This window comes from Dryobates pubescens, chromosome 8 (genome assembly GCF_014839835.1).
Source record: "Dryobates pubescens isolate bDryPub1 chromosome 8, bDryPub1.pri, whole genome shotgun sequence".
NCBI classification, from domain to species: Eukaryota; Metazoa; Chordata; class Aves; order Piciformes; family Picidae; genus Dryobates; species Dryobates pubescens.
In genome coordinates, this window is record NC_071619.1 from 13,270,977 (window position 1) to 13,291,771 (window position 20,795).

Sequence of the window (20,795 nt, forward strand, 5' to 3'; positions counted from 1 at the left end):
GAGTCACAGCAGGGGGAAAGGGCAGTGCAATCACTCCATCTTAATCTGTGAGGTTTTCCCAGTGCCTGAGCTGAACCTGAAATCAATGAAAGGAAGAAGCCTGCTGGACCCCACAGAACTGTAAACATTCTTCCTGGCCCTGCAGTGTCTGCATGAGATCTGTGGGCCTTGCCCTGCTACCCAGCACTTGCCAGGCACCTCCCAGCTCTCCCAACACTTGTGTAAGCACATCCTATACACAAGGACAAATCTTTATTTACAGAGCAGCAGTACAGGGCATACAAACACCCCAAGAGAAGGGAGATTCTTTCCTTCAGGCAAGACACCATCCTAGCAAAGGGCACCACTTCCCTCCCGGAACAGTGCTGTTTCCAGTGCCCTGCAGGAAAGCACAGGTGAGGCAATTTTGGTCAGATCCTCCAAAAACCCACAGTGAAGGATAGCCTGTGCTTTGCCTTGTGCCCTGCCCCAGCCCAGAACAGCCAGGTGGATGTGCCAGTGCAAAGATGGGTCTTAAGCACTGGAGATACTTCACTGACAAGTGAGGGTGGTGTTCTGGACTCCCAGCTCACCTGGAAGATGAAAATTGTTGGCTGTTGCTAGCAGCAGAGCTTGAGGAGGTCTGAGCTCCCCGTTGGGAGCGCTGCTGTGGGGGCTTTCAGAATCCAGGCCCTTCACAGCCCTAGAGCTCAACCACTCACAGCAAATGCCAGAGCTGTTTCCCCAGCAGTGTGTAGATGCATATAGCACCCAGGTCCTGCACAAACAAGCAAGATCAGGCTGCTGTTCCTGCTGCTGCCACCACCACCAAGAAAGCACAGGACCCAGGTTGCTTTTAACACTACTTGACTAGAGAGAGACTCTGGAACCTTGGCATTGGCCTTTGAGAATTTAAACCTACAGCAGGTTCTCAGCCTCGGTCATGCCTTATCCTCCTGGGTCATGGTCCCAGGCTTTGCTCCTCTGCTCCTGGCTGGACACAGAAGGCTCAAAGAGCACAGTTCCCACGCACTCACAAAAGCTGCTTGCTCCTGCCTGCCCTGCCAGCCCACCCTTCTTCCTCCCCAGAAGAAGAGATGGCAGAAAGCATGGTGGGGCCCAGGAGCACTGCACGACTGTGAGGAACACAGCCTCAGGGTGAGCAGCAGAGGCTGCAGAGCTGGCCAGCCTCCCAAGGTCCCTGGCAGTCCCAGCAGGAACAAAGCATGGGGCGCAGTCTCCTGCCTGCCACCTCACGTGTACTCTGTCTTCCGGATGTAACTGGAGGGCACGTAGCCCTGTTTCCCATGTGCCTCAGCCAGCCACCACTCCCGGTTGCCTGTGATGTCCTCAAACTGCAAGATCCTGAGTCTTTGGTTAGCTGACACACTCAGCTCATTGGTGTTTCGGCCTTTGAAGGTGTAGAGAGCATAGTAGATCTGCCAGAGAGAAGGAGAGGACAGCTTCAGTTGGGTGCTCATGGAACACAGCCTTGCATAGCAGGTGTGGGCTTTCGTGCTCCTCTCCTCAAAAAGTGAGAGCCCCAGCCTCATCCTGGTCTTTCCCAGAGCTGCTCTCACCTCCACCCTGCCCCTCTTCCCTGCCCATTTGCATCCTAGTTCTTTGCCTCTGCACCTCAGCTGCTGGAAGAAAATGCCTTAACTTCTACCACAGTCCTGTGGGACAAAGTAACCTCCACCTCCCACCCCTCCCTGGTCACTGCCCAGAGGAGAATGATTCGAGTGAGGGTGTCAGTCCTAGACATTCCTCAGCCCCACTGAGGAGGTTGAGGGCTCACCTGGTTGCCCTCAGACTCGCTGCTCTCCAGCCCAGAGTCTCTATCCTCCACTGAGGGCGCAGGCCTGAGATGTGCTTTGGTGGGGTGCCTGCTGCAGCCCAGCTCGGGGCGGCTGTAGCGATGCTGAGACGTCACTGTACCAGCCTCCAGCGAGGCTGTCCTGTCACCAGAGCCAAGCTGGAGCACAGAGGAGGAGTCTGTCTCTGAGGGGGCTTGTGAAGCCTGGTGTGGGTGCTCCAGGGAGGCAGAGTCCTGCAGGGGTTTCTGAGTGAAGGTGACAGCCCCTGCACTGGGGCTGAAGGTCAGTGTGGTGTTGCTCTGCGGAGAGGAGCTGTTGTGCTCCGACTCGTTGGAAGAGTGGCTGCCCACAGAGACATCGGACTGGCTGCGGCGCGGGTTGTAGGGCTTCAGAAAGGAGCTGTACACAAAGCCCTTGGTTACTGCAGAGAGGGAGAAGACGTGAGCTCAGGTTGGTGCAGAGAGGGACCAGATGAGGGGACTCACAAGCAGGTAGCAAGGGGAGGGAGCAGCCACTTACCCCCATTATCTATGAGCCAGCGATTCTGGCTGCCCATGGGATCTTTCTTTTTGATGACACCCACGATGTCTCCTTCCAGCAGGGAAACATCCAGGTCCTGGGCAGCATTGAAATTGCGGTCTGCCTGGAAGAGACTGTCTGGGGGATAGCGGGCCAGGAGGGCAGCTCGGACCTCATCTGACTGCAGGAGGTAGGTAGGCTAAGGAGGAATAAGGCAGTCATGAGTGTCTGTCCTGGGCTCCAAAAGCCTTGACATGCCTAGGTATAGCCATGCCACTTGATCTGGACTCCCCACCCACGTTTGTCTGCGTAACAGGGCAGACAAACTCACCAATCCAAGAAGGGGCTGCCGCCGGGCAGACTGACGCTCCACGTTCTTCCTTTCAAATGACTTCTTGGGAGCTGCCTGGGACTCTGGGAAGAAGGTGAAGGCCTGAAGCTGCTGGAGGACTCGGCTGTGCTCATCCTGGAAGATGGCAATGAGGTTCCCCTCCCTGCTGGACACCTTCAGCAACTAGAACCAGAGTAGGGTTAGGTGACAGCTACTGGAAAGAGAGCTACAGCAGAGACCACACTAGCTCCCAAGCCAAGCAGGGCTCCAAATTCTTCCTGAGACTTTAATCAGTTCCAGCTTTGCAGTCCTCTCTGGACCCAGCTCTGAGTGGTCCCCACACTCATGATCTGGGATTCTCTAAGGCAAATACTCTCCTGCCCACTGCTCCAGGAGCAGCCAGAGCCTTCACCATCTCTGAGCGCAACTGCAATCCCTACCCTGACAGCACCCTACAAGAGCCCTCCCCAGGGCACTTGGGGCTTGAAACTATAGCAGCCACTTCCCTTGCAATGGGACAAGCCCTGTGCAGGTATTATCACTGCACTGAGCGCTGGCTGCGCTCCAGGAACCCACCGACAACAGAGGTCTCAGCTCCTCCAGTGCCAAGCGCACAAAGTCACAGTGTGCTTCGGCGTAGCCCCGCAAGCAGTTGGCAAACAGCTCCTTGGCGAAGCGCAGGAACTTGGGCAGCTCGTCCAGCAGCTGGGCATTGAGGGCCTCGTAGTTGTTGCGGGCTGACTGCAGTTCCTCCAGCGTCCGCTTGTCCTTCAGCTTCTCTGCTCGTTCTGTGCAGTTGTGGAAGTCAAGGAGCTTGTCGAAGCGCTTCTGTACCAGCTTGTGGGGCCCTGCAAACATGCTGAGCAGCTGGTTCAGGGGTGAGCTCACCAGCCTCTCCGTCCGCTCTTTCTGGTGGGCAGAGATGCACAAAACAGGTGAGACAAGGTGCTTCCTCCCACTGTGCAGTGAACACCAACAGCTCATCCCTCCAGCACACAACCTCCCCAGAACAGCACAGGGGCTGTCTTCCTGATGACACCCACCAAAGCTCTAGAGGTCCCTTCCAACAGGAATTATGCTATAATCTTACATGACTGTACCAGTGTGGGCAACACTATGGGAAGTATTTGAACCACTCACAGAGAGCTGTAATGTTTCAGGTAGGGCTGAAAAAAGGCATTACCTAACAGGCATGTTCAATGTACATCAGAAGCTCTCAGAAGAGAAGAGCTTATACCTCTCTCAGGCTGTGTTATCCTCCCAGCAGCTTCCCAAGGGTTGCCCCAGAGAAGTGCCCGAGCACACAAGGGCACAGCCTCACTCACAAAGTTGGAGAAGAGCTGGTCACTGATGAGCCGATTCACTCTCTGGAACTGGTCCAAGTCCCCACTGCCCTTCTCTGTGCACAGGTCCCACATGCTCCCTGCTGCCAGCGCCTTCATGCAAGCTGACTCCTGCACCGGGGACACAGTCAGCACAGCCATGTTTGCTGCCCAGCAGAAGAGGCCTCCCAGGGCAGCTCAGACCCTCAGAGAACAGCCCCCCCGGCAGTGCTGAGGGCAGGAGCACTGGCCAGAGGCACTGCAGGTATAGACCATACAGGCAGGAGGGGCAGTGCATGATGAGACCCACACGGTAGGCATCACATCCAACTGGACTCACCCGGACATGCTGCAGGTAGAGGGAAAGGTCCCGGATAAAAGACTTTATTAGCCGCTCCTGCAGCCGGAAGTTTTTCTCTGTCTCTTCAAAGGCTTCATCCTTCAGCTGTGAGAAAAAATGTCTCAAGGGAGGCAGTGCAAGACTTCAGCACCTCCCAGAGTGAGATACAGGTCCTCCTGTCCACAAGCCGGACAGTAGAGATGGGTAGTTCAGACTCACTCTGCCTTGCTGGCTTGGCTACTCATGGGGGAAGGGGTGAGGAGGGAACAGCAGATACCACCACAGGAGGGAACAGCAGATACCACCACAGAGGCAACACAGGGTGTAAGGGCACCGGGCAGCTGATGCACACTACCTGGGGCGCAAAGCCTGTGAGATGCTTGAGATGGCTGCTCACACGGTTGGATTTCTTGATGATAGAGTGGAAGTTGAGCTTGGAGATCTTCTCCATGAGGCTATCCTCATCCCCTTTCCGGTACTTTAGCACTGAAGAGATTGATGTAGAAAACAGAACCTTTGTCAGAACAGCACCCATGTCTTACAGTGTCTTGTCAACGATCTCATTGCTGGCTCTCCCCTTCTCTAAGAGTCTGCAGTCCCAAGCATATCATGTTCCATACATCATATCATATCATATCTTGTCATCCAGCACTGCACTACGCCTACTGGGTTCTTGATATGCCCTACAGTTTGCAGTTTGTAAACCCACCATTCAAACTCTTCCACAGAACTATGCATAGCATTAGCCTAGATGACATAAGAGGTGGTATACCACAATCACTGGACATGCAGGAAGTATTTATTTTGCTTCCTGAGCAAATATGAGCAATCTTCTCAGGCAGCCTGTGTCACATCAGCTTCAGTGGGGCTATGTGGAAAGTGGAAAGTGTAAGAACTGCAAGAGCCAGGGGCTTCCAAGAGAAAACAGGGAGGCTGGCCAACAGGTCAAAGAGAATTTTCCCCTCTGTTTAGTCTCAGGGAAGCTGCAGTTGGACACTGTGAGCAGTCCCACATGAAGAGAGATGTGGAAGAACAAGAGCTCCTGACCCACAAGAGCTCAGATTCCACGAGGAGAGCTGGAAAAGCCAAGTAGGCTTAGCCTGGCTGGCAGGAGGTGGAGTGGGATCTGCTCATAGCTGGCAGCTACTTGAAGGGTAGTTGCAAGGGTGATGAAGCCAAACTCCTTGCAGTTCCAGGCAATGCAAGGAGAGACAACAGTCACACCTGGCACCTTGGGAACTTCAAGGTAGATCAGAGAGCACAGCTTCACTGTGAAGGTGGTACAGCCCTGTCACAGCAGACACACTGTGAAATCTCCATCCTTAGGGGTCATTGAGAATTGGCTGATGGCTCCAGCTGACGGTTGAACAGAACCAGTGTTTGGGACAATTCTGCTCCAAGCAGAACGTTGGACAGAAGACCCCAGAGGAGAAGTCTGGCAGCCAGCACCTCTGTGATTCTGTTTTGTCTACAGTTACACCTTCAATCTTAGTCTCCAAATCTCAGCAGAGACTGCCCTAGCAGATTAATTCCCTGCTTGTTTAAAATTGCACTTAACTTTAGCTATATATTATTTTGTCTTATCAAGATTTTTGTTTTCATTTAATAGATGTGGTCAGCAGCTGCACACATTTCATATCTCTGTATCACAAGAAACAGCTCAACTCAGAGGTATACTGTGTGAAGTACTGCATTTTTAAAACTGAGCAGGAGATTCCTCTCTTGTACTGCCCTTCTGTGAGGGCATAGACTTAGTGAGCAGGTTGCCCAGGGAATTGGTAGAAGCCCCATCCCTAGAGGGTTTTAAGGCCAGGCTGGATGTGGCTCTCAGCAACCTGATCTAGTGTGAGGTGTCCCTGCCCATGGCAGGGGGGTTGGAACTATCACAGTATCACCAAGGTTGGAAGAGACCTCGAGGATCATCGAGTCCAATGTGTCTCCACAGACCTCACGACTAGACCATGGCACCAAGTGCCACGTCCAATCCCCTCTTGAACACCTCCAGGGATGGTGACTCCACCACCTCCCTGGACAGCACATTCCAATGACGAACGACTCGCTTGGTGAAGAACTTTCTCCTCACCTCGAGTCTAAACCTCCCCTGGCGCAGCTTGAGACTGTGTCCCCTTGTTCTGGTGCTGGTTGCCTGGGAGAAGATGATCCTTGAGACTAGATGATCCTTGAGGTCCCTTCCAACCCTGACAATTCTGTGATTCTCTCCACCGCTGTGGTTACCAGCTAAGGCTCAGGAGCCAACAGATGCAAACCTCAAAACATCCATTCCAGTCTCTCTCTCCCCAGCACTACCCAGGCACTCACCCAGGTCCTTCCGTCGCTTGTACTCGTTGATGTTGACGTTGATTTCTTTCACCGCGAGGACAGCGGCGGTGAGCGGTGCCTTGTCGGGGTGAGCCTCGGGAGTAGCGCTCAGCAGCTCCATCAGCAGCAGTGGGTACCGCATCACCCTCTGCACTGGCTTGATGAGGAAGGAGCCCAGGTTAATGTAGTTTGTGCAGCCCCTAGGAATTGGAACAAAGGAGGTGCACCAGGGTTCAGTCCAGCTCGGCCACAGAAATTCTGCCGCCTTAAACTTAACTCCAACTAGACCCAGAACATCGATGCCTCTGAACCCACTGTACTTCTAAGCCACACCATCCTCACCCCCAAACTCACCGCACTACTGAACCCTCAATGATCTCCAATCAACCCCAGATTTCCAACCCTCAGTTACTAAAGGTGACTCTTTCCAGACAGAATCCTCACCATCACCAGACCAACCACAAAATCCCACAGGCACAGCTGCAAACTTAGTAGAGTGCCACTTACCTGAGACTGTCCCACCCTGCCCAGACCTGAGCTCCATTGCAGGACAGAGTCTGCTCATGACCACAACTGGCACAGGGCTTGCCTGGCTTCTTGGGGCTGATGGCTCTCAAAACCTGTTTCTTGCCCAAGACCTCTCTTGACCTCATCACCTGCCTGTGTTGTCTGCCTGCACAGCCTACTCACCAACCCTGTTGCAGTTGTGCCCCAGACTCCCTGCTCCTCCCAGATGTGCCCTTACAAGGCATTGTTAGGGCTCCCCAACATGCATGCAGCTAGTGGTGGGATGTTAGTTACAAGGGAGCAGCTGGGCCAGGACAGATGGATGAGCAGAGACTAACAGGAAAGACGCACTTACCACTCACTGTACAGGCTCCTGCCGACCCACAGAGTGCAAAAAAGCAGAGAAAAGCAATGGGTTACTGGGGTGGCAGGTGTGCAGGCCCACAGCCAGTGCCCTCATGCCATCCTGCAATAATGCTGCCAGGGCAGTAGGCAGCCTCATCCCTCCCATGCAGCAGCTGGCACTGCTGGATCCCAGGGCATTAAGCTCCACAAGTTGTCCTGGCAGTTGCTGAGCCAGCAAATTAAGCTCCTTTGCTTATTAGCTGTGGTGAACCAGGGCTTGAGAAAATCCAGAAGATGTCTCCTTTTATGGCCCTTGGTTGCTTCTGCTCAGTTTAAAGGGGCCTACAGGTGTCCCAGTACCTGTGCATTGAGGCAGAGGTCATTTGAACCTCGAGCCTGGTCAACTATGCAGTGACACAGCCAACCCCTCTCAAGTCACCACCTGAACTGTCCAAGCACTGCTGGCATAGGGGTGGCAATGTTGGAGACTGACCCGCTCCCCCCCTGCCATCCCAGCCTGGCAGCTGACACGCCAAAGGCTCCAACCTGAGACTATCCAGCAGCTCCAGAAGTAGTTTCTGCATCTTCTCATCCTTCTCATAGGCTTCCAGCAGTGCAATGGCCTCATCATGGTTCTGGCAATACACCCTGTAGACATTCTCCAGCTCTGCACGCTGTGCCAGGAACACTGGCCCTGCAGACAGCAGCAAAGCAGGGCTTAAGTGTCTCCTCACCCCCAGCTGCCTCCAACAATGCTGGTATGTCTCACAGTGAAATGACCAGTGTCCCCATTCTACACACACAGCTCAAGCAGTGCTACTAGAGACCCAGGATGCTACCTTATCACCCACTAGCACAGAGCTCAATCAATCCAGATCTCCCAGGAGTGAGAAGCAGCGACACTGGTCACTGGAACCATACAGAGAGCAAAGGCACAGGCTGCCCAAGGCCTGAGTGACAAAAGCTGGCAGTGCAGGGGGTGTGGAGCGGGCAAGTGGCCATGGAGGGTCACAGGCACAGCATAACAATCCATGGGGCTACAAAGGTCTCCTTGGGTTTGCTGCTGGACTGATGAGCAGCAACAGAGAACAGTGGGGAGGAAGCCCAGCCTCACAGATCCCCTCCCACCGTTTAAACTGTTCAGCCTCATCACCAGCAAAGCCCATCCCAGCCTGCTGAGAAATGTTTTCAGCAGAATTCATACCAATGGCATCCGACGCCTCCAAAGTGGACAGCAGCTGCTTGGAGAAGCTAATTACCATGTGGATGTTTCCAAAAAGAGCCTCAAAGTCTATGTTCTGCATCTGGGGAATAGGAAGAAAGATGTCCTGGATGCTGTAACATGTCCCAGTGGAACCAAACAGCCCCTTCTTGCCCTCCTGCACCTCATCACTCCTCAGCTTCAGAGCAGTGACCTAGTGTGACCTCCTCCCATCACACTGACGTTGGTACTCACTCCCTCATTCCTCAGGGCACTGAAACTCTCACTCCTTATGTGTTCTATCACAGTGCCCTCTTTACCAGCAATTTCATCCCTGCCTCTGTTCACCTGTTACTCTCACTCTTCTCCCAACAACTCTGTCCCCATGTCAAGGCCCCATTTTTGCTTTCTTCTGACAATGAATTTAACCTACAAATCAATTGAAGAAGAGTATTTCCTGCCCTAGGAAATGAATCTGTGATAGTTGTTGCTAGGTCTCTTGCTCTCAGAATTGGTGAGAGCTTAGCAGGACCCCAAAACAGATGGGCTGTTGTTATTGAGTGCAAGGAGCAGTGAGAACTGTCCTGATGAATTTTCTCTATGGGTTCCCATGTTGCTGCCTGAGCACCTCCAAGAACAAAGTGGACTCTATTCTTGCTCCATCTCACCTGTGCTGCACCACAGCCTGTCCTCCTACCTGTGCCTGCTGCAGTGGGACCATGATCCTCTCCACACACATCTCCAGGTCTCTGATATAGTCCCGCTCTGTCTGGAGCAGTTCCTCAATAACCTTGGACCTCTTCTCTAGCATCCTTTGCTCTGGGCTCTCAGTGGCAGCTGAGGAAGTCTCCAGAGATGGTGTCTGGGAGGACAGGAGAGTCATCTCTGCAAGGCAAACAAGCAAGATCAGCATTCTCCTACGAGGATGCAAGGACAGGATACAAACAGCAGCTGAATGCAACCTGAAGTCTGGCAAACAGGTCTGCTGGACAGTAGGCCTGTCTATGCAAGGCCCTTTCTGGAAAGGCTGTCCTCGGCTTCAGGGCAGCAGCGAGTCCCAGTCTGCTCCCACAGCCCACCCTTGCAGCACCAGTAAGGCTGCGATGTCCGGAAAATCGAGGCAGCAAGCACAAAGCACCACAAACCTGCTCCAGACCGACCCCACCGATGCCGGCCGTGTCCAGACCCCTCTCCTAGTCCAGGTTCCCAACTCTGCTGTTCCAGGAAGCTCGATAAATCAGGGCAGACGGGAGAAGAGCCGCACTCCACTCCTCGCCCTTTTCCCAGACCGCTCCCTCTCCTCAGGCTGGGAACAGGGTCTCCATTCTCCAGCCCCGGGACATTTCCATCTGAATGGCCGAAAAGGCCTCGGGCACCGACAATGGGGCAGCCGGCGGCAAAGCCTGGAGCTGGACTACCGCAAGCGGCGCCGGGAAGGCCGGGCCGGCGGCGACTTTGGCCGGGAGGTCGCGGCAGGCACCCAGGGCTCCAGCAAGGCGGCGGCCCGGGGCGTGACGGACGCGCTCCGCGGGCGGCCACCCTGCCATGGCGGGCAGCCCCGGGGCAGAGAGAACCCCAGACCCCCAGCACTGCCCAGGACCCCGCTCCGAGCCCGGGGCGCCGTCCCGTCCCTGCAGCAGCGCTCTGGCACGGTGCCGGTGCACAGGGCACAACGCAGCCTGGCTGCCCTGCTGCGGGGCCCGGGGGCGTGGGGCCGCTGGCCAGCCCCGTCTCCCCCGGCCCAGGCCACGGCAGCTCCTTTGCCTCCTGGTTTTGCCTCCCACCTGCGGCTCCCAGGCTGGCCCAGCCCCCTACAGTTTTCATAGCGACATCTTATCCCCCAGCAGATTCCTGGGCCCCAGCCACTCTCTACCCCAGCAGCTTGCTCTGCCTGCTTTTAAACCATGTGCTCTCTGGGCAAAAGCACAGCAAGGGCACCCTGCCCTGCACCCCCCCACGCTCCCAGATTCAGGGGAGTCCCTCTCCCGCACTCCACCGGAATACTCCTCTGGGGCAGGCTCTGCCCCAAAAGCACTGGAATCTCCCCCATTCTGTGGCAGCTGGCACCGTTGCGAACGGGGCCTCTGAGCGCCGTGCAGCACTCCAGGCCGTCTCAGGTACCTGGCTTAAGCCAGTTACTGATTTGACAAAGGCTTGTCCACTCCAGCTGTCTCCCACTGATCCCCAGCTGCTCGCTCTCAATTGGATTTTATTAGAGCTGTGGACGTGCCCAAGCTCAGACATTTGTAACAATAACTTTGCAGGACAGGCACTTACACCTCCCTGACCTGTTTACAAACTCAGGCAACAGCAGCTGAGCCTGGGGTAGACAACCCTGTCAGGGCTTCAATTCTAAGAGCAGGCTCAGCTGGACTCACAAAACACATCAAGGCTTGGGATTTACCCTGGTATTCCCGCACCCTCTGTGTACAGCCCCAAGAGCCCCCATCCCCATCCCCCTCCCCCTCCGTGCTCACAGCCTCCTCTACCCCGATGTGCTGGCCTGGCCCTCCCCACCTGCCCTCAACCCCCAGCCTTACCCTGCTGGCTGATGGCACTAACCAGCAGCAGTATTCAACATGGGATAGGAAATTGCTACTTCTGCATAAGTACCCTGCTTGCTGCTCTGCCAGGGTGGGGTTTCTGAACTGAAATGACCCAAGAAAGAAACGAAACTAAATGAAAGGTGGCTGAAATCAAACACTATCTTGGCCCATAACTAGCTGAAACCACGCCAGCTCGTTGCAGAGCAGCAGTGGCAAACAGAAGCCATCAGCATCAAACTGCAACTTCTCACAGCTACTTGGGCTGAGGATGAACCACTGTGCCTCTTGCAGAAGAGTAACTTACAAAATCAGTCCCAGACCTGCCTCCTGATGCTGGAGCTGCTACCCTGCCTTGAAACTGCGCCTGGGGAGAGCCCAAAGGGCTAGCTCCACAGAGGAGGATTTAGTGGGACAACCAGCACTAGATTTACTAAGTGGGCTTCACAGATTCCTACTGGCAAGTATCCTTAAAACGACCCCCATTACAGCCACCCTGCATAAGGGAAAAGGCTGGTTGGTCTTGGCTTCTCACCATTAAGTCCTCAATGATGAACTTTATGGAGTCTGCAGGGAGGGCCTGTGAGCAACTGCTGGTTGTAACATTTGCTTTTTGCATTCCCACAGCATCTGCAAAGCTTCAGTAGCAGACCAGGCCTTTCTGTGCAAGGTTGTCTACAAAGACACGAGGGGACATCCTGCCTGAGACACAGCGCTTGGAGCCTGAACAGGACACGAGACAGAAAAATGTACAGGAGGGACAAAGAAACACCAAGATAATACACTCAACAGGTCTCTGAAGTGCAAAGAGTTAAGACAGTAATAACAAAAAAAAGAAGAGTTATTTATAAGAAGGGGGTTTTAAATTATTTTTGTAAGGAATAGCATTTGTTTTGCAGGAAAGCAATCTCAAGTTGGAAGGCAACCTGGAAGACGCAGGAAGGTGTTAATTGTGAATGCAAACAGATGCGTGAAACTGAGGCGAGGTGGGTGGGTGAGCTGATACCGGCATGGGGTGGTCAGGGAAGAATCTTGAAAATGAAGACCAGCCAGACCAACACCCAGAGATGATCAACACAGCAGCATTTGGGAAGACAAATGGAAAAGATTACACGTGCCTTCAAAGAATAGGATTTTGCATTTATCCCCAGGCAAAATACTACCAGATGAAGCTTTGCACAGGATGTCTCAGGAGTTTAGTGCAACACCGAACAACCTTGCTGTGGGCTCAGCTTTAGCCACCTCTGAACTGCAGCCACACAGTGTGTCTGGCTCCAGCTCACTAAAACGGAGCCAGTGATGGCAGTGCCACCAGCAGCTCCCCATGCTCTACCAAGCAAAACCCAGGCAAGTAAATCTAGGTCAGGTCCTTTCAGAGAGTGCCCTGCGGCGAGGCTTTGACTGACTCGTGAGATTGCCAGCTTCATTCAAGTCTTAAATCCTCACCTGTGGAAAGGAAGTTAAAACCTTCCTTGCACAGATTTTAAGCCCATAGTACTCATTATCTCAGCTTGCTTGACTGGCCACAATGCTGGCAGCTAGTTCTACCCCACTTATAGTGTATCAGTGTTCTTGTTATTTAGAAAATGTACACACATTAATTCTCCTCTGCCCTTCTTGCCCTTTCTATTTCAAGATCTGCTTAAAAGCAAGGCTGTGATGCAGCCAAGTCTCTTAGGACTCCTTGCTGTTTATCACTAGTCCTCCTTCAGCAATGAACTCGAAAGCCATCCTGCCTCTTTCCAAACACTTGCACTTCAAAACATTCAAATACACAATTTGGTTTCAATCTTTGTATAATACTTAGGGTTTGTTGCTGACACATTAAAAACCTCTCACTTCTTGCATTTCATGTCATCCCCACTGAGTGCCATCACTTACTTTTCTCCTGTTTGTCACACGTTTCTTGTGTATCTAATAGCAGCTTTCCCTAAGTGCATATTAAGCATTTCACTAAACCCATCCATTTCACAGCTGTGGGTTTTGGTCATCTAGTAAATGTTTTTTAAACAGATCTCCATTTTACTTCACAAATTTTCTATTTAAATATCACCTTTAAATCTGAGCCATCACACCCTTTAGCACTGGAAGCATTAAGATGTGCACCACAGCTGGAAGGGGCTCTGCAAGAATGTGACTGCTCTTTCTCATGATGCCACCGAATTCTGATCTGGTGACAAACTGTTTTACCCAGGACATGGATGCCAAGTAGGAACTCAGAAATTCATTTTAAACCCCCAATGTTCTCAATCATAATTTTCAGGTTGGACTCGACGATCTCGAAGGTCTTTTCCAACCTGGTTAATTCTATTCAAAATCTGTTATCACATTGGTTGCATGAGCTCTGCAATCTGCCTCTCTAAATCAAAACCTCAAACAATTTAGCTTTTTTCTACTGCCTTTAGTGCATTTGTGACAAGTCCATGGCTCTCTGGACTGGTTTGGTCTGCAACAGACTCCCAGGAACACCTGCTTTTGAGCTTTGATAGTGCTCCTACCTGATGCACAGGAGATTCAACACCAACTTGTAACCCAACCCCCAGCAGTGAAGTGTCAACTCCTACCTCTTCCCTTCTTGTGGATGCTACGTTTTAATATTGCAATCACATGGACTGCACTTGGAATACTACTACCACCAATTTTTTTCCAATTAACAAAAGCTTCTAATTACCCAGTCTCCTAGCAGGAGCATGCATGCAATTAGAGGTTTTCTCTCTGCCCTAGTCTCGAAGCAGAGTTGACATACGAAGACCAGATCCAGTGGAATGTGTGCCCATCATGCATGGGTTGGGGGGGCTCATGGAAAGGGCTGCATCACCCCCTCCCCCCCCAGTTCCTCCTCACTAGGGCTCACCTGCCAGTATCCCCTGTGGTACAGTGCAGCCTCACAAGGCACCCAGGCTGCTAATGCAATCCGAAGAGGGATGTGCTGCTCATCAGTGCTGAGGACAACCTGCTCTGTCAGCAGCAGTTTCAACAGGAGCTGCTCCCACCCGAGGCAAGCCCAGCCCCAGCTCAGCAGTCAAGCAGTGACTCAGGGTAAAACAAACCAGCTGCAAATATCTGAAGTATGTAGACGCCAGGAGGGGAGGAGCCACTGGCTACCATGACAAGAAACTAGGGCAGAGAATAACAAATCTGAGTGAAAAGCTAAACTTCAGGAGGAGGAGCAGGATCTGACTGGGGTGAAAACTCTTGCTCTGGATATTGGTAATAAGCCTGTAACAGAATATATCCACTGCTTCAGAAGCAACAGACTGTATATATTCAGTGTCTCACTGCTCCTTAGCAGAAAGTGGAGGGTGCAGCAGAGAGGTGCAACGGTAAAAGAGGACTCGAGTCCACAGAAGTGAATTCAGCCACTGGCCTTGGCTCAGTCCTGAGGCTGAGGATCAGGAGATAAATCCAGACAAACCACACAAATGAAGTGAACAGGAGAAGACTGGGGACACTTCTCTAGGGCCACTGCAATGGCATGACATTTCAAAGCTGTCTCATACAGAGCCTGCTTGGTGAGGATGTCTCTATGCCAGGTAAAATGAAAGCCATCGTTCCAACACAGCCTTGTGAACAGATTCCAGCACATTCAGCATGAACATGGGATGGTCCCAACCCCTGATACAGAAAAAAGTGAATATGAGGTCTGCAAAGAGCTACCATTCCAAAGCTGAAGTACCAACTAAAGTGACTGTGATGACAAAAGAAAACCCTTTCAGTCATGCAATCCCACAAATAAAGAGAGAATGTAAAATTCTTGATACACTTGGAAGAAAAGGCAGAATTATGTAATAAATGTTTTCTTTCTTTCCATCTAAAAAGCAGAAATAAGACTTTGCTAGCTGGCACTTCAAAAACTCATTGCCAGTGGAGAACATCCAGAGAGGAATTCCTAATCAGATTCTCCAGGGGCTGTGTTTTGAGTTGATCCTATATATAATATTTTTAAAGTAAACGGAAAACCACTGCTGTCATGTAGAAAATTGCACATTGATTCCACAGGACCATCAATGAAGATGAGGCAAATGAGTCACTGAGGGACCCAAGGTATTCTGAGTTATACTGAACTATGCAAAGATAGCAGGTTTAATGCAGACAAATGCATTACTGTATTAGAGGGGACAAGAAATGCAGCCACATGCAGGGCTGTACTCTGGGGTGTAATCCTTTGTCCACAACTCAGCAGGAGTTCCTTGTACATTGGAAAAACAAACACTGAAAGGTCTTCCTCTGAGTCTTTGCTGGGAGTATTTTTAAGACTATTCACTACAAAGAACTGAAGGTTGAAAAATGATTTAACTACAGTACCTGCCTTGAGTAGAAAAAGGTTTGGGTTCAGGGCTGAAATGCAACAAATTAGCATGCAAACCACGTAAGAGTGATGGTGACTAAGCAGCAAAGCTATGACAGGCTGGTTCTCCTTCTGTTGACGTGGCAGGCAGACTCTCTGCCAGAAAGAGATGCTCTAACCAAGTAGCTGTCACTGGGCTGCACCAGAAAGAAAGTAACAACCCTGATCGTGGAAAAAAAATCAGGCCATGTCACCTCTACCAGGCTTTCAAACCCTAAATTCTGTTACTCTGTGGACAGAAGGAGGAGCCTGGGAGAGAAGCAGACAGCATCAGAGAAGATGCCTGGAACACACACAGGGGAAAACAGAACCAACTTTTTATTACCAGCTGGGCATCAAGGGTGTCTGTTGCCAAGTGTGGTGTGGGAGGGCTTTTGGGGAGCTTTCCAGATACTGGTGAGGCCTAACACTGGAAGAGGCGCTGGTTCTGGTGAGGTATTGAGTCAGATATGGCAACAAAGTAAGTTTTCCAAGGAGAGCTGTTGCTGGTGCAGTGTTGTGCCACAGGAATAACGTAACAGGGTATTGCAAACAGAAGTTGGCCACAGCATGGACAGTGTTACAAAACACATGGAGCCTTTCTCCTCCCCTTCCTACTGTGGGGCACTGCCTGATGGTGAGAGAATCCTACCCTGCACCTTCTACAGCCCCTCCCCAACCCCTGAGCTTGCCACAGTGGGGAAGAATACTCCCAACCCCTCCCAGCACGGGTGTATGTAGCACTGCATTTAACATCAGAGGAGTAAAGGCTCTCGCCCAGCATTGCAGTCTATCCCCTCACCTCTTGTAAAGCCGACCAGGCCAGCAATGTGCCAGCCTCCTAAGGCTTTTTGGGCTGTTTCCCTCCCAGTTCTACTCCTGGCTCCTCCTAGCTTCCCTGCTGCCCTTTGGACGTCCTGGCACTGCTAAGCCTCTCCTTTCCCTTGCCCTGGGGACACAGCTGAGCAAAGTCCCAGCCTACCAGGGCAGCTAGAAAGCACAGAAATGCAACTGGCAGAGCCTGCTTAATCAAATGCTTACAACGGATGGATTTCACACTCTTTAAGCTGACAGGCAGCCACAGCCTCCAGTTCTGCCACCTCTCTGGCTGCTGCACTGTGGTGCTGTTTTCCTCTATGCTTGTCCCCCTTCATGGAGAATCCACACAACGGTGCTCAGGACAGAGGCTGGCAGAAAAGGTGCAGGAGCCAACAGCTGTTTGGACACACAGCTGCCCAACAGGGAGGCCAGTCCATTCAGAAGGGCTCTTTCAGTCCCTCTACCCAGACCCTACCACCTTGCTGTCCCTTCCCCGACACACAATAATTCTTGCAACATGCCAAGCCCCACAAAGCTGTCTGCAGCTGATTCTGTCCCAGCCACAGCATCAATGGGATGATTCTGCCCATGCCAAGACAGCCTGTGCCCTCCAGCTTTGGTATCTCTCCAGCTCCAGATTGCCAGCTGACGTGACTGGAAACCCAAGGACAGCTTAGGGACCCAGGACACAGGGCATGCAACTGCTGTAGCACAGTCAAGACACCATTTGTGCTGTCAAGGGGCCGGTGATGAAGGAGGTACCACTCCCACCTGTGACAGACCCTCAAAGCATGGGTGCTCTGGTGTCCAGCCCATGTGTTAATCACACAACTGCAAGAACTTGCCCTCCACATGTGTCTCAGTGCTACAAGAACTTCCCCTATTCCCTGCTTCATGCTGCCTGCAGCAGCTGCCATACTCAGCCTCCCCGGGGTCAGGAATTGATTCCTACACACAGAATCTGTTCATGATGGATTATGAAAGTAAAACAGGCAGTGGGAATAACCCCAACACTTCACTCTTTCCCCTAAAAGAAATCTCTCTGGAGCCCTGAGAGAGCAGACAAATCAGGGCCACAGGTTTTTGGGTGTACCCAAAACATTCAGGCCACGGAGGAATGATCAAAAGGACAGCGGTGAGTCACAGGTCTGTGCTGCCTGGGCTTCCCTCCTACCTGGACCTCTACAAACTGGGGTAAGAGCCCTTGCAAGACATGTAGGTGACTGTACAGAGGGGTAACAACAATGATGCCCATTTCAGCAAGCCTGGCTGTACTGGCCACCTGCCTGTGCAAGTCCTGGTGCTGCCCTGGTGCCAGGGTAGGGTGAAGGCACACCCAAGGCAAGTGTCCAGCATTCCCCCACATACCTTGCTTCTCCTTCCTGGTCTGCACAAACTCTGAGTGTCGCAAGGCACTGGGAGCCGTCCGTCTGTAGAAGCTGTTTCGCTGCAGCCCAGAGCCCACTCTGTTTGCTTCATCAGCCTCCTGCTCCCAGACCTCGCTCCAGTCCGGCCGGCCTGTGCGTACCCTTGAGCACTCTGCTTGGTCTCTGCTGCTCCTTGAGCACTCTGCTTGGTCCCTGCTGCTGGCTGGCATCCTAGGCCCTGGGGCTGCTCCTTCCAGCTCCCCATGGCCATTGTAATCCATGTCCTGCATCTTGGATTTTGTATAGCAGGTGTCTGAACCCAGGCTCGCTCTGCCATCTCCAGAGGACCAGACTGCAAATTCAGGAGCTTCCCAACCTCCATCCAGACAGAGGTGGTCCACAACATGGTCTCTGGGCTGCCTGTGCTGCTTAAAGTCTTCTTGGTCCTTGAGACTTACATACTGTCTTTCCCGCTCTCTACATGCCCCAGAGCCTCCATCCTCTCTATACCACTTTTCCCCTTTGCTACATACTTGGTGGCCCCCATCCTCTCTATACTGCCTTCTTCCCTCCCTATACTCCCCAGAGCCCTTTTCCTGCCTATACCACCTTTCCTTTTCTCCATGTCTTTCATCCTCACTGTAGTACCTAGGATCTCTGTCCTCCCGATACTGCCTTCTCCCCTCCCTATAGTCTCCAGGGCCTCTATTATCTCCATATTGCCTTCCCCCCTCCCTGTATGGTCCAGGTACTCTGTCCTCTCTGTACCGCCCTTCTCTTATCTCAGCAGTGCAGTCTCTGTATTGAACGTTCCCCTTCTCACACACCCTGTAGTTTCTACCCCCTGTATCCCGGCTTTTGCCTTCCCAAGCACGGTCTGCTCTCCTCCAGTCCACATCCTGGCTATCTCCCTTCCAAAACCCTCCACAGTCTCCATTCATGCTCTGTTGGTCCACGCAGCTGCCTTCTCCTCTTCTGCTGTAAGCGTCCCCGTCGCGGTCTGCGCCCACGCAGCTGGGGTACTGCCTCCTTGCCTTGGGTCTGTCACTGCAGCGAGCCTCACTGTGCAGCACAGTGACCCCAGCCACGTCCTCTCTCCGCACGGCACAACAGTCCTCGTATTCCCAGCCCAGGAGCCGCAGGCCCTGCCTCGGATCCTCCACACCATGCTTTGTCCCAGGATAACTGCACATAGTCCTGCTGGGGTGCAGTGCGAGTGCTGACTCCCTTTGCTACCTGCTCCCCGAGCCTGAGCCCAGGGCCGGGCGGATGCCGTTTCTCCGCTCCAGTGCTCCTGTCCCAAGTGAAATGCAGGTGGTGTTTCCTGAAACCAGCCAGCAAGGGTAGGAAGAGGCCCAATCACTGCCAGCCCCAGTCTCCTCCACCTGCTACGCAAAGTAATCAGTAACCAGCCCCGAGGAGGGAGGCCCGGGCTGGGCAGTCTCTCACTGCCCAAACCGGCTCTGCAGCTTTGCCAAAGCCTCTCCGCAGGCATCTCAGAGACAGGCAAAAGGAGAGCACTGGAGCATGTGGAGGCCCTGCCCTAAGATCCACATCCTCAGGGAACAGAAAAAGATGGTGTGTGAGACTATGGAAAGCCACAAACCAGAACTGGGATACCAGATCTCCTTCCACTGCCTTCACTCTCCTGCTGTTGTGGAGGCTAAACAACACAGTCTAGAAGAGGCTGGGCTCTGCTCCACACCTCACTGAGGCCTTCAGGCTGCCCCTTGCTCAAACCTGATGCTGAGTCTGTCTGTTTCCCAGCCCTCATCCACAGATACTGGGAAAAACTGAGATGTGCAGCATGAGAGAACACTCCTGAGTGGTGCCTACATAGTGTCATGCAGCCACAGCTGCCCAGTTTCCTACTCCAAGGAAAATGGCTGGTGCCCCACTGACAGGAACAGGCTTCAAGGGTCTATGTGGGTTATGGTGTCCAGTGCCAGCACACAATACAACTTTCCAGAAGGCTACAGAAACATGCACTCCAGTAACACCTCACTGCAGGGCACAACATACTCCCCAGGAGTATGCCAAATGCAGGAGTTCCTCTAAGAAACCAAGAGATGACCACAACATGCCCTAGAGAGAAACAAGGAGGGTTGGTGGATGACATCCATGCCTCAGTTTCTTGTAACACTTGTTAGGTATGTACAAGCCAATGTTCCCAACTGGTAGAAGACAAAAGTAAAGCCAAGGGATCCTCCTACTCCAGCTGCAGGAGGGCAAGCATTAATCCTGCTGAAGTCTGGTGATCAGCAAACCACCAGTCTGCACTCACGAGGTGCCAAAGCAGCAACCTGCAGGTTTTAAACGTGTATTTTAGAAAAACACATACTTTCTGCTTTTCCTTTGGCTCCCCAAAAGACACACCAAAGGGCTGGGTCCCTTCAGGATGACTCCAGTCTTGTTTGCTGGTCAATGCTTAAAGAAAGCTTTACTTTCTTTAGTGTGCCTCCATGTGCCCCAACAGTAGCAAGGCAGAGGCCATGCCTGAGGCATGGTGCAGACACATTTTGCTGAGTTGATGCAGCTTCACATCACTGATCTGGCCCATTCTGCTCAAGCTGAACTAGCAAGCCTGAGAGATTTGTGTAGTTGAGTATTGTGTCCAGTTCTGGGCCCCTCACTACAAGAGGGACATTGAGGTTCTGGAGCATGTTCAGAGGAGGGCAATGAGGCTGGTGAAGGGCCTGGAGCACATGGCCTACGAGGATTGTCTGAGGGAGCTGGGGTTATTCAGTCTGGAGAAGAGAAGACTGAGAGGAGACCTCATTGTTCTCTGCAACTACTTGAAGGAATGTTGGAGTGAGGAGGGGGCAGCCTCTTCTCCTTGGTGTCAAACAACAGGACTAGAGGAAATGGTTTCATGCTGCACCAAGGGAGGTTCAGGCTGGATGCTAGGAAATACTCCTTCACAGGGAGGGTTATCGAACATTGGAATGGTCTGCCCAGGGCAGCGGTGGAGTCACCATCCCTTGAGGTGTTAAAGCAGCCTGTGGACCTGGTTTAGTGCTGGGTCAAAGGTTGGACTGAATGGTCTTTGAGGTCTCTTC

General features: G+C 52.5%; 1 protein-coding gene across 3 annotated transcripts in view; it reads right to left on the bottom strand.

Moving 5' to 3' along the window:
* Positions 1-62: 62 nt before the first annotated feature.
* Positions 63-20,795, bottom strand: part of DNMBP (dynamin binding protein) — a 36,314-nt gene continuing 15,581 nt past the window's right edge. For all 3 annotated transcript variants that reach the window (XM_054163252.1, XM_054163253.1, XM_054163251.1), the window contains exons 6-18: positions 9,378-9,565; positions 8,684-8,783; positions 8,026-8,173; positions 7,490-7,507; positions 6,628-6,827; positions 4,664-4,794; positions 4,309-4,413; positions 3,972-4,100; positions 3,223-3,555; positions 2,647-2,829; positions 2,316-2,514; positions 1,778-2,217; positions 63-1,418 (exon numbers count right to left, since the gene is read on the bottom strand). In XM_054163252.1, coding sequence (XP_054019227.1) covers positions 1,233-1,418; positions 1,778-2,217; positions 2,316-2,514; positions 2,647-2,829; positions 3,223-3,555; positions 3,972-4,100; positions 4,309-4,413; positions 4,664-4,794; positions 6,628-6,827; positions 7,490-7,507; positions 8,026-8,173; positions 8,684-8,783; positions 9,378-9,565 — 2,360 coding nt within the window. In that variant the 3' untranslated portion in view covers positions 63-1,232. The remainder of the gene's footprint in view (positions 1,419-1,777; positions 2,218-2,315; positions 2,515-2,646; positions 2,830-3,222; positions 3,556-3,971; positions 4,101-4,308; positions 4,414-4,663; positions 4,795-6,627; positions 6,828-7,489; positions 7,508-8,025; positions 8,174-8,683; positions 8,784-9,377; positions 9,566-20,795) is intronic.